The following is a 13328-nucleotide window of genomic DNA, read 5'->3' on the forward strand; positions in this document are numbered from 1 at the left end:
TTATTCAAGAAAAAATCTACTAAGACTTGGTAAAAAAAGCATGGGTTTCCCGCATTTGAACCAGGTGCTTCCTCCTTCCTCTGCACCCCAGTTCAGCTTAACAGTGTTAAACAAAAACCTATGAATCTGAAAGAAAGGGTTTGATGGGCCATATGCAGCCGGAAAAAGGACCAGGTCCTACCACATAGAGCCTAAACCACCAGCAACAGCAGCAGGGCTAGACAGAAAAGATGAACATGTCTGCTGTCCTGGAGCTGACAGGGCTCTTTTACACAATGAGTTTGGGGAAGAAAGATATAAGTTGTTTTGAAAGACTTTACATTGGCTATGATGAGGTGGGCAGGAATAAGTGAAATGGGCAGTTCTAGGATAGATGCATTGTCCACAAGGAAATATTACTACTTGATTGGTTGTGGGCAACAGTCTGGAAAGTTCATGAATAAGCAGGATGTGATGGTGACTGGTGGTTAGCTTGTTTTTTTGTGCTTTTTTTTTTGGTAGCCACCTGGAATTTGATTCAAAGTTTCAAGAAGCATTCAGGAATGTTATTAGTTTTTCAATAGTTTCAGCCCAGAGCTGTTAACTGATTACTTCAGTTGTCTTTACCCCACCCCCATTCTTCTGCCTGCTGTAATTTAAATTAGGAAGTCTCAGAATGTTCCCCTTGTCAACAGAAATTCTGGACAGTCTTGGCCAAGAAAACAGGATTTCCTTTCCCCTCTGCTCCCAGTCAAAGCTTATAACATCTCACATTGAGGCAGGAGAACAGCATTTCTCGTATCTTCCAAATTAGGGTTGAAGAGGCTAAATTCTTGGTGAGTCCAAGAGGTCATGGGTTCCCTCTTCTAACCAGTCAGTGGACCCATGGGACAAAGGCTCTACTCAACAGTGGTAGACCAGGAATATAGGGGTCCTGATTGCTCTCACCTCAGCGTGCTCTTAGAGCAGAGGTTCCAAATCAGGAGAAGAAAGCTGAAGGAAAAACAAAACAACAAAAAACAGAGACCACTGCTCTGCCCTAGAGTAGCAGCTCAGAGTCTGCTCAAGGATTGAAGCAGTCCATAAGAATAGAGAGCTGCTATGCGCTTCCTGAAAGAGCTGACTTAATTGGAAATGCAGTCTGGGGAAGATCCAGCTTAAAGGTACATTAGAAAACAAATAGTTTCCCTTAATTGAGAGGAACAAGTTAAACCATAGTCCAGCTAGTACACCAGAGAGGATTAGGGAGAGAGTACAAAAGAGTCTGCTGGGGGTCAGAATAAACTTCAAATACTGGCCTCAAAAACTGTCCCTGACTAAATTTAATTTGATCAGACCATTGAGCATTTTATGCTCCAGGACTGTGTTGGAAACAACAGAGCAATCAGCCTATAATTACCGAAGCCTGATGGGCCAAGTGTAATACCAAATGAAGCTGACAGCTTTCACAGAGATCAGAGAAAGAGACAGTCAAAAAAGAGTGTTGGTAAAAACCACTGTAATCCCACGATGCCTATGCATGTGCCCAAGTTTGCACCCTCTGAGGAGTGACACTAAAATATTCACACAGTGGGAGAAATAGGCTTCACTAATATAGCCTAGCCAAGTCACAATACAAGTAAGCAAACAACAACCAAAACAAGGAGTAGAGGGGAGGCGAATTAGTATATAAAGAAGTTAAAATATATTACCTAAACTGTATAGGTTTCAACAAAAATTACAAATATCTTGTCAAAGAAAAGTTGTACTGGACAGAGTTAAATCTGAAAGGAAGATTTTATTCCTTGAGACTGAATTCAACTCTGAATGCAACAGCAACAGCAGGTGATTTTAAAATCAACAGTCAGGGAGAGGGAGTCATTGGATTGAAAATTAACTAAGACAACTTGATTAGATATCAAGGGTGAGGGAAGAGGAGCTTTAATGAATTTCAAAGGTGCGAGGATTCTTGCTAAAACTGGGCTCAACACGATTTTTTGCTAAAACTGTTTCTGACAGTCCAAGGACAGGGCCAAGTCAAGAAGAGGGCTCAAGGAGCCTGATTAAACTTTGGTCAAAAGAGTCCTTATCAACGCAAAGAAACAGGAATATGAAACCTATGCACAGGAAAGAGAAGGCAACACAAACTGCTTGTGAGAGGGACAAGATGTCAGATTGAACACACAAAGCCTTCAAAGAAGCCATTACAAATATTTTCAAAGAACTGAAAGAAACCATGCTTAAAGAAATTAGGGATGGAAAAGGGGCCACATATGAACCTGACAAGTTCAGAAGACTGAAATAATCACATAAGACGGTGTGAGCATAAATACATTCATAACTAAGCAGGCCATGGCAGGAAGTCACATCTTTAGCATCCTTCATAAAGTTAATCTGTGCCTTTTCAGTGGGTCTTTCTGTTGTCTCTTTGCACGTAAGTAACATCTTTGGAATATCAGTAATCTTATTTCCCTGACCAGAGCTGGAAACTGCAAAATTCCACATTATTATGCTTGTCTCCTGATCACCATCTCTATGTGCTATAAAAAGCGAACTGTTAACTATCCTGCACCCACCTATGTAAAAATGTACGTCTCTCCAATTTACTTTTACCCAATCCCAGAGATTTCCACGCTTTGCTTTCTCCCACCCCCTTAATCTATCACCAGTGGATTTCATGTAACCTTCCTCCTTTGATTTTATGTAGAAAATAAGCTAAACCGCCATTTCATGGACAATTTTCTTAATCCGTTGAGATTTTGCTTCCTGGCAATTGTTGTCAATTGTTGTTCAAATAAACTCTTATAAGTTTTCTCGTAAACTGGATGTTTTTTGTTGATTTATCTATATATTCATCTTTATGACAATACCACACAGTTTTGATTACTATACATTTGTAGGGTTTTGATATAAGGAAGTGTGAGTCTTCCTACTTTTTTCCCAAGATTTTTTGTCTATTTGAGATTTCTTTCTATTTCATGAATTTTACTATTAGCTTTTCCATTTCTGGAAATAGACTGTTCATATTTTGATGGGAATTGCAATGAATCTGTAGATTGTTTTGGGAATTACTCTCTTAACAATACTAAATCTTTCAATCCATGAACACGGGTATCTTCTTCATTTATTTAGGTCTTATTTAATTACTTTCAGCAGTTTTGTGATTTTCAGTGTGCAATTCTTGAATTGCCTTGTTTAAATTTATTCCTAAGTATTCTATTATTTTTTATGTTTTTGTACAGAGAATTGTTTTCTTAATTTCATTTTTGGATTGCTCATTGCTAGTGTATAGAAATACAACTGATTTTTAATGGCTGATCTTATATCCTACAATTTTGCCAAGTTCATTTATTAGCTCTAGTCAATTTCTTGCATATTCTTTGGAATTTTCTATATATATATGATCATGCCATCTGCAAATAAAGATAATTTTATTTCTTCCTTTCCAATTTTGATTTGAGTAATTTCTTTTTGTTGCTTAATTTCTCTGGCCTGAAATTCCAGTACAATATTGATGAATGCAGGCATCCTTGTCTTGTCCCTGATATTACATGGAAAGCTTTCAATCTTTCATTATTGAGTGTTATTTATTATTGAGTTTTTCATAAATGCCTTTTATCATGTTGAGACTATCTTCTCATATTCCTAGTTTTTTTAGTGCTTTTAGCATGAAAAGGTGTTGGAGTTCGTCAAATGTTTCTTCTGTAACAATTGAGATGATAATGTATTTTTTCTTTTCTTATATTAATGTATATTACATTAATTGATTTTCATATGTTAAATCACCCTTTCATTGTGGATAACCTTCAGTTAATCATGACATAAAATCCATTTAACAGTCTGCTGGCTTAGTTTGTTATTGAGGATTTTTACATCAATATTCATCAGGATTTTGGAGGTGATGAATATGTTTATGATATACATTGTAGTAAACAATCAAACCAGTAAAAATATGTACATACCATATGACCCAGCACTTCTTCTGCTTTGTTTACCATACAGATATATGAACAAATGTGCCCTGGAAAGCATAGATGAATATTACAGTGGCATTGTTTGTAAGAGCCAAAATATTGGAAATAGACTAAGTTATCAAAAGGGAAAGTTTAAATAAATTGTGGCCTATCTATACCAAGAAAACTATAATATTGTTAAAAAGAATGAGAATCTTATATTGAAAAATCTCCAAGAATATTAAGTAAAAACAACAGGATAGTAGATGTAATATTATAATATTTACTTAAAATACAAAACAGAAATACAAATTTCTAAATGGATATAACTGGTAAGAATTTAATTTTGGGGAAGGGACTGAAATTGGAGGTGTGGTTAAAGCAGTATATTAAGATGAACTAGTCTATATCAGTGGCTTTAAAACAATTTGTTACTCCTTCAAGTCCTAGTTCAAAGAGAGTTATTGGCTCTCTTGCATGCCTTCCCTCCATTGATTATTTGAGTTTCTAGCCTACATGCATCTCACAGTCATGTGTTCCAGATGGCACATATAATTTCCAAGTTTACTGAAAGGAGAGTGGAGAGATCACCCAGCATTGTTTATAAGCCTTAGAAGTGTCTTATATTACTTTTGATGGCCCCAACATATGTGCAAGAGAGACTGGGAAATGTAAGAGAACACATACTTTTTGATCAAGCAATCTTATTTTCCAGAATCTATTCCACAGAAATAAAAACACCAGTAATTTAATATGTGTACAAATATGTCCATTGCAGGCAGCATTGCTTTTAGTGGGCACAACATAGAAATAATTTGAATGTTAATTAACAGGGGAATGGTTTTAATAATGTAAGTTACATTCAAACTATAGAAAGTAAATTCATTTGCATTTGTATTTATTGACTTCTTGAAAGTCCTATAAGACTTCCAAGCTGAAATGAAGACACACATAAGTAACTCAAAATCATATGAAGAAATATATAACAACAGTAATGATAGCTACATAGGTAAATATAAAAGCTAGTAGTTTTGTATATTTGGTTTATAACTTCTCTTTTTTCCTATATGACTTAAAAACCAAATGCATAAAACAATAATTATAAAGCTATGTTAATATTCACAATCACCATAGACCCTGTTTCAATTGAGCTATGTAGGAGTTTCCTCATAATCAAAGAGCCTAATGGTTTATAATTCATAAATAAGAGCCCCTGAAAGTCATAATGTAATATTATACTATTTAGTTAAAGTGCAAAACAGAAACATAAATTTCTAGATGGATATCCATCAAACTGATAAGTGTTTATTTATGGGGAAGAGATTGAAATTATAGGTGTGGTTAAAGCAGTATATTAAGATGAGCTGGGTAATTTATTATCTGTGACAATATTATTTGTGACAATAGCAACGTAAAGACATAAAAAAGATATATAATGTCTTAACAATATTTCTGGAGATGTTTCAATATAAAAATATTCTTTTTAACTACTGTGTAGTTCTCTTGGTATAGATAGACCACAGTTTATTTAACCTTTTCCTTTTGATGACTTGGGCTATTTTCAATTTTTTGGCTCTTAGAAACAATGTCACAATAGACATCCATTTTTGCTTTCCTGTGCACATGTGTACATATATATCTATGGTAATACAAAACAGTAGAAGTGCTAGGTCATATTTTATGTACATATTTTTACTAATTTATCCTTTTGTTTTTCATTTATAAAAGCTATTCGGGTATTAGAGATATTTTTCCATTATCTGTTATGGTACTGCAAATGTTTTCTTCCAGGCTATTTCTTGTCTTTGGACCTTTTATATGTTTTCCTTTATAACTTCTGGATTTTCTTTCATGCTTAAGAAGATAATCACATCACAAAATTATACACTTTTTTGTACTTAATTTTCATTGCAAAATTTTATTCTTGTGTTTCACACTGCATCTTTAATCCACCTGGGATGTATTTTTGTGTATGTGGTGAGTAGGACTCTGTTTATTTTCTTTGGATTGGATAGTTCATGTACTTGATTCTTAGGTTAAAAATAGCATTACAAATATGTTAAATTCTTAAATAAAAATGCTCATTGCTAAACATTTGCTTACCACTATGATTATTTCCTTAGTATAAATTTCAGTAGCAGAATTGTTGGGTTGTGGAGTATGTAAAATACACAGCTTTTGGTATTTATTGTGACAAGAAGCAAAAATGGATGTAGCAATTTACTCTCTCTTTGAATAGAAGAATGCCTACATGCTCAATAAAACTGAGTATTGTAAGTAAATATTTGCCTGTTTGATAGATGGATAACAACTTGTTTTTATTTTACTTATTTTTCACCTCATATTAAGGCTGAATAATGTTTATTCTCTACAGATTTACTTGGTGAATACCCTGAATTTTCAGGCTATGATAACCACCATTTTAACTTTCAGGCTCTTAATTATGAATTACAAACCATTAGGCTCTTTAATTATAAGGAGACTCCTTATGTACTGCTCAGCTGAAACAGGGTCTATGGTTAGGGTTTATGAAGCAGTAACAGAGATCATGATTTCATGGGAACCCCAAAATGGAGATTCCAAGGCCAAAGACACAAAGATTCTGACTCAGTGTGTTTGTAAGTGTATGTGTATGTACGGGGAGCTATGTGTCAGAATTTTGCATTTTTAGAAAGCACTCCAGACAATTATAATGTAAGGAGCTGATTTTTTACAGACATCTGTTACACAATGTTACAGTAATTTTATAGGCTGAATTTGGGGAATCATCTCTTTCCTGTTGGGTTCCTTTTGAAAATGAGGGTTACAGTTTCTAGTGAAATAAATTCTTGCCAATTTTACACAATCAGAAGCAAAACTGGGCCAAGAACACTAGAATTCTAATTAACATTTATGAAGTACACACTATATGTAAGTCACAGCACTAATCAATAGAAGTATAACGAAATATATGGTATAGTCCTTACTTTGAGACACAAAATGTAAAAAGTTCAGTTAAGATAAAACACTTAAGTGTATATCTATCTATCTATCTATCTATCTATCTATCTATCTATCTATACACACACATACTTTGTAAGACTAAAAAATATATATCACATATATACACTAAATATGTAACACACAGAGTGTGCCAAAAAGTGTATACACATTTTAGGAAAGGAAAAAACTATTAAAATTGTAATACTCAATATATATCGATAACAAAAGATGAATACAAGTCACATTTTACTTTTGCAATTACAAGAGGTGCTCAAAGTGGTTACCATCAGCATTCTGACACTTCTGATTATGGCAAACTACTGCTCAAGCAATGTTGACAAAGTGTCCACTTGTATACATTTTTTGGCACCCCTGGTATATGTGTATATATGCACTAAAAGTATATATATTTCTACATATAATATTTTATATATTGTGTGTATATATATATATATCCATCCATCCATCTTACAAAGAATTTTTACATATGTTTCAGCAGGGGAAGAAATGAAGAGAGATTGTTCCTTTGGATCTATCTTCTGAACCATTCATGTATGTTCCTTTGGATCTATCTTCTGAACCATTCATGTATGTTATAAACGACCCTAAGAACCTACTGAACCTGTAAGGCAGGCCTGCCAGGAGCCTCCAGGGAGAGATCATGTCACAAGAGAAGCAAGACACAACCTTAGTCCTTAGATTTAGGGCATCAGCTCTGACTACAGCATGATATCTTTCACTCAAACTTCTATCCCAGTCCAGCTTCCAAAATGGACTCATGTCTGACTCCTATGGAGAGGAGGGGTCCTGGGATTAAAAACAGAAGGGGCTGTTTTGCTAAAAATTCTGCAAGACATTGCGGCCCAAGCAATCCTGGAACAGTCCCCACCTGGGTTAAGTGACACTAAAGCAGAGAGAAGCTTCAGAAAATAGAGTGGGGGTTCAACCCACTGGGGACTCCAGGTAACTCAGTGGGGTTTTGACACTTGACTCCAGTGCCCCAGAAGCTGTGGGGCTAGCAGAGAGGAAAGGACCCAGCGGAAGAGATAGCAGTGCCCAGCAGGCATGGCAGGACTCAAGGGAGGAGACTGAGGAGCTCACCAGCAGAGGACTGGCATAGAAGCCCCCACCTCCCTGCCTGTTGAACTGGTTCCTGAGCACAGGTTGTCATGCCAGGACCCTCCCTCAAATAACTGATGTTCTGTTGTGGGTTGGGCTCTGTATGCACAGGTGGGGACAAGAGCCCATCAAGCACAGGTCAGTCACCTTTCTTCCCCACAGCAGCCCTGTGAGGCAAATGTTTTCCCCATGAAAGGATCAAGTCTTAAGCAAGTGCACCTGTAATCATTGCCAGTTTTATTCCTCTGGCTAAGAGATCCAGAGGTTGTTTAAAGTTTACATTTATTTTTTTATAGTTCTGTTATAAGAGCTTATTAAGTGTTTTACTGCCCTTCAAAAGTGATTGACAAGTTATTTTATTATGTCTGTTTATTTTATTTTTTGTGTGTGTGACACAATTAATAAACACACACACACACACATTTATTTTCTATGGAAAATGAGAAGATGCAGATATGCTAAAAGAGAAACAAAGTACAGATCCAAGGAAGTCACTGTTAACTTTTTGGTGAATAATCAAACTTTTTTTTGCATTATATCATATATAAATGTACATTATATATCTATATATATAGATATATAATGTTTTGCAATGTGTTTTCACTTTACAATATACAATGAGCATCCTCACATGCAAATGAATGAAACATCCTATTAAATAAATTAATGAGATTGGGTCAAATGATGAGATGTCCATACCAAGAGTCATATGTAAATCAAAGGAACATTGAAGGATTGGAGTAAAATGTTAGCAAATATTTAGCAAGAAAATGCAGACAAAACAAACCCAGTAGTGGCAATGTTAATAACAGAAAATAGCTGAATTCAGGAGAGTGATGAACTAAATGGGATAAGGACGGTCCCGGGAATGTCTGTTGTTAGAACGCAGAGCCCTAAACTTCTTTCTCAGACCCCTTATCTCTTCCAAACACCTTTCCATCTCATCTCCCTCTCTTGTCATTTCTTCATTATTAAAATGCCTATAATCTATGTCCTCTTTAAATTCCTCGAGAGACTGAAGCAGCCTTTGCCTAAAATTCCCTTCTGTTTGCTGGCGTTCAAATTCTCCATAGGGGCGTTCTTCCTCTCTCTTTGGCACACTGCACTTGGGCTTTCCTTCATTTTCTTTGCAGAGTTTTTGCATGATGTCGTTTCCTGCTTAAGTCCAGGGAGAAAACGAAGAGTAAGATTGCTTCGTTTCTTTTGATTCAGGATTGTCAGTTTCTCTTTGAAACAAGATGATGCCCTAATCGCCAATCTCTGCCACAAGGTCCAGCCCTCAGAAGTTTAAGATGCTACTCCTTCCTACCACGCCACCTCCATCTCCTTTCCCTTCCCTCAACAACCCACCATTTCTCCTGCAGACAAGGCTAATGGCCTTTCCAAAGGTCAGGAGGAGAGGAGCAGAGCTGTGAGACTGCAAATTTTACCCAGCTCTTGTCTTTCCCAACTACCACCCTCAGAGACCCTGTCTAAATGCTTCCCTCACACTGACCTGTGAGAATTTGGGATCGTTTCCTCCTTTTTTCTTCCCTCGAGATGTCCGAACACAGATCCTCGGACCTGCAGACAGAAGGAAAGCAGAGCGGAGGAGAGAGTTCTCTGGGGATCCACCAGCCTCAGACATAAGACGCACATTGTCTTGAATCTGGGATCCTCATAGCCATCATCTCCCAAAATGTCCTACCTCCTGGTTACCTTCCTGTCCGTATCCCTTCCTCCTGGAACTTGGTCCCCACCCCCTCCCTCACCCTCAGGCCTAGTCCTTGCAAGGTCCACAGTTTCCTCCCTCCTCACCCGCTGCATCCCTGTCAGGCTAGCATTGAATGAGACAAATTATTTTCAATTTATCTCTAAATTTCTCTGTCTGCCCCCAGGTTTCCAACCGTTCTCCACACACCAGCCCACAACGTATTTCCTCCAACAGAATTGGAGAGAGAAGGATAAGTAGGATCAAGGGAAAGCTTGCCAGTCTGAGAGAAGGTGATTATTTCTAAACTATCATTGAATCTCCGGGTGTCTTTCACGAGACTTCCACCTACTCCCGCCTCCCGTCCCCCACCCCCTCCCCCTTTCAAAAAATACAATTATCTCTGACAAGTCTGCAGGGGTTTGGGGAAAGCCACAAGATTCAACCATTACCACCCCAGGGGGCCCAGCTGGTCCCTCACACCCACCTGCTGGGATTTAAGGAATTTATGTCTTCCTCCTGGCCACAAGCACGATTGCCTGCAGGGCTGTAAGGAGCTGGTACCCAGAGAAGAAAGAAGCCCGGGAATATAAGGACTTCACGTCATCTCTTGGTCATGTGAGGATTATGTCATCCTCCATCTCTGGTCCCCACTCTCCCCTCCCACCAGCTGTGCTGCAGAAGTGGAAAGGCTTACTAACCTCACACCCTCCGCCACACCAGGCCTTGTCACTCATTTTTGTCATTGCTAATTCCAGAGGTCAAAAGTGACCCCTTCTCCCTGTGAATGAAAATTGCCTTTGTCTGATAACCAGAGAAGGGCTGCACCTTCCCACAGTCATGTTAACCATTGTTACATTTTTAGTGGCTGTGTTCACAGAGAGGATTACTCATCCTCTTCTAAGCCACAAGAACAAAAGGTAGCACTCTTCCCTCCCCCCCACCATCCCAATCCTAGTCACTAATAGCCACCATTTCCTTTGCAGTTCAATTCTTAAAACCAAATTGGAAGGGGTATGGTAAATTAAAAAAGGTAATAACTGGGATTTTGTTTTTTACTTTTGTCCTGATAATTTCCCATCATTTTCCATTTTCCATAAGCTTATTATATTCTTTTTACAATCAGAAATACAATGACGATATGTACATTTGGGAATAAAAAGGTTCAAAATAGGAAGATAAAAAGGCCCAGCCACCTGTTTCTGCTGCTGAGTCATAAGATAAATATAAACTCTCCAGACAGACACATTTTTTGGAAGTTTAAAATGTACAGGGCAGCTGGACAGGCTACCCTTTTGAGACACCCCTAGGTATGTGAAACCCTTTCATTAGGTGAGCTATCCAAGCCATAATTCCACAGCACCTTGCCCTTAGATTTTCAGATCTCAAAAGTCAGTCATAAAATTGTACTTGTTTGACCTCAGTATCATGCCTCCCAGTTAGTACCATGTCTTTTCATTTCCTTCACTACTGTGTCCAAAAGATCTTACTTTTCCTCAACACTCTTGTTAAGAATCAAATAGTTGTTCATCTCCATCCTATTTATGTTTACTTAGACCTTATTCCACCACAATGGGGAATGAGAAGCCCAAACAGAAACTGGCCACATTTAGTCATTTATCACACTAAACTTTTTGTTGCTGAGGATTTTTATACTAATCTAAATGGATTTGTTGTTTATTTGTTAGCTTGAAATGGATGCGACAGAAGGAGGGATGCATGCTTAAAACTTGTTTTTAGGAAGATTGTGTCTCATTATGAATGCAAAGCTGCCACTAACCAGTTTGATGTAAATTGCTCTAGAAAATAAGAAAGACAAGAGGTCTTAAAAAGAGTGAAGCAAGATCTCTCTAAAGAGTGGGAGCTCTGAGCAACAGGAGTCCCAGCCCAAGCTGAGCTGACAACAGGTGGCAGGATGGCTCAGCTAAAAACAAAACAAAACCAAAAGAGTGAAGCATTGTTGTTACAGTTATTAAGGAATAGTTTAGTTGTAACAGAGGCAAAACATTTGTTGGCAGGGTGGGGAATTCCTGAATCCTCTATGTACAGTGTTCCATGCAGATGGTTAGACTTATGGTTTTCAGATGGCTGGAAGGATCCAGGTGCTGAAGATTTTGGCATTATAGTGAGAATCATGGCTTTGAACAGATCTGAGTTTGAATTAATTGCATTTACTTACGAGTTGTTTAACCTTGGATCTATAAATCAGATTATAAAACTTCCCTGTGCCTCATCTATAAAATGTGGCTAATAGTTCTAAGTACTTGATAGAATTGTCAGGATTAAATGATAGAATTTATATAAAGCATTCAGTACATGACTGACAAATAACAAGTGCTCCAATAAATGACAGGTCTCAAGGATTACCTTCTAAGGATCTTCAGAATCCTTGCAGTTCCCACTCTGGCTCCACTGCCACACCCCTAAAGCAAGCAGCCATAAACTCTTAGGCTACAACAACATTTACTGGTCTCTTTGCCTTGCATCTTGCCACCTTTAATAGAATAATGATTCCAAACAATAGATATGATCATATCACTGCCCTGCATTATTTTACTCCATTCTCCAATAATCTTATTAGATAAGGACATCTTGTTTTTTTTGTTTTAAGATTTTTTTGGGGAATTGGGGAAGGGGAACAGTGTTGGCGAATTGGGGAAGGGGAACATCCAAATTGTTGTCCTTCAATCTTAGTTGTGGAGGCCACAGCTAGCTCAGCTCCAAGTCCAGTTGCCACCTGTCCACCTGTTGGCAGCTTGCAGCCGCTCAGCTCAAGGTGCCGTGTTCAATCTTAGTTGCTGGTTGGGCATAGCCCACCATCCCATGAGGGAGTTGAACTGGCAACCTTGTTGTTAAGAGTACGTGCACTCACCAGCTGAGCCATCCTGCCACCTGTTGGCAGCTCAGCTCAGGCACAGCTCACTGGCCCATGTGGGAATCAAACCAACAAACCTGTTGCTCAGAGCTTGTGCTCTTAGCCAATTGAGCCACTCAACCGGCCCTAGATAGGTACATCTTTAGTTGATCTTCTAAACATTTTACAGAACTCATGCTCATTTATAAGTAAAAGCTTGTATGAAAATACATGCAAATGTAAGCAAAGAATGATGTTGAATTAGATTTGACCTGTTTTCCTGGTATTGGCTGATGGGACTCATAAGTGAGGACAAAGAGGCATTACGTATTACAAAAAGAAACTCTAATAATTGGGATCAGATACCTTCATAAGAGCTTACCAAAAAGCATCTGTACCAGTTCTACTACCAACAAAAATCACCTAAGCCTTCCTTCCCCCAAGTCAATGTAAAGAGACAGATAAGTGTAAGAGGTAAATAATTGTGGGAGTCACTGACTTGCGAGGAGTTTAATGTTGTTCATTACAACAACAGCAGCAACACCTAACACTTATATAATAATAGAAAGGAAACTGGAAATTGAAAATATGTAGAAATTAACACAGTTTGAAATAGTGAATGTGACAAGAAATCACAGGAAATTAGGAAATACTTTGGCAGGAATAAAAATTAACACACAACTTACCATAGTTCATGGGATTCATGTAAAGTAGTGCTTAAAGTGAAATTTGTATTTGCAAGCACATACTTTAAAAAAAGAATGGTCTTAAA

At 37.7% G+C, this 13328-nt stretch overlaps 1 protein-coding gene across 2 annotated transcripts; it reads right to left on the minus strand.

Annotated features, from left to right (window-relative positions):
• Window positions 1–8232: 8232 nt before the first annotated feature.
• On the minus strand, window positions 8233–10298 carry TCEAL7 (transcription elongation factor A like 7). Of its 2 annotated transcripts, none has more exons than XM_019631709.1 (3): window positions 10190–10298; window positions 9508–9575; window positions 8233–9167 (listed from the first exon to the last, which is right to left on the minus strand). In XM_019631709.1, the coding sequence occupies exon 3, from the start codon at window positions 9154–9156 to the stop codon at window positions 8854–8856; it is 303 nt and encodes a 100-aa protein (XP_019487254.1). In that variant the 5' UTR covers window positions 9157–9167; window positions 9508–9575; window positions 10190–10298; the 3' UTR covers window positions 8233–8853. The 2 variants fall into 2 exon arrangements, with proteins under 2 accessions (XP_019487254.1, XP_019487255.1); XM_019631710.1 differs by having other exon boundaries at window positions 8233–9170.
• Between the last annotated feature and the right edge of the window lie 3030 nt (window positions 10299–13328).

The sequence above is a fragment of the Hipposideros armiger genome, unplaced genomic scaffold, assembly GCF_001890085.2.
Source record: "Hipposideros armiger isolate ML-2016 unplaced genomic scaffold, ASM189008v1 scaffold_1043, whole genome shotgun sequence".
Taxonomy (NCBI): Eukaryota; Metazoa; Chordata; class Mammalia; order Chiroptera; family Hipposideridae; genus Hipposideros; species Hipposideros armiger.

What these genes read in the sequence shown, in the direction of transcription:
- TCEAL7 (XM_019631709.1), bottom strand. Translation starts at nt 9,156, where the DNA reads ATGCAAAAACTCTGCAAAGAAAATGAAGGAAAGCCCAAGTGCAGTGTG.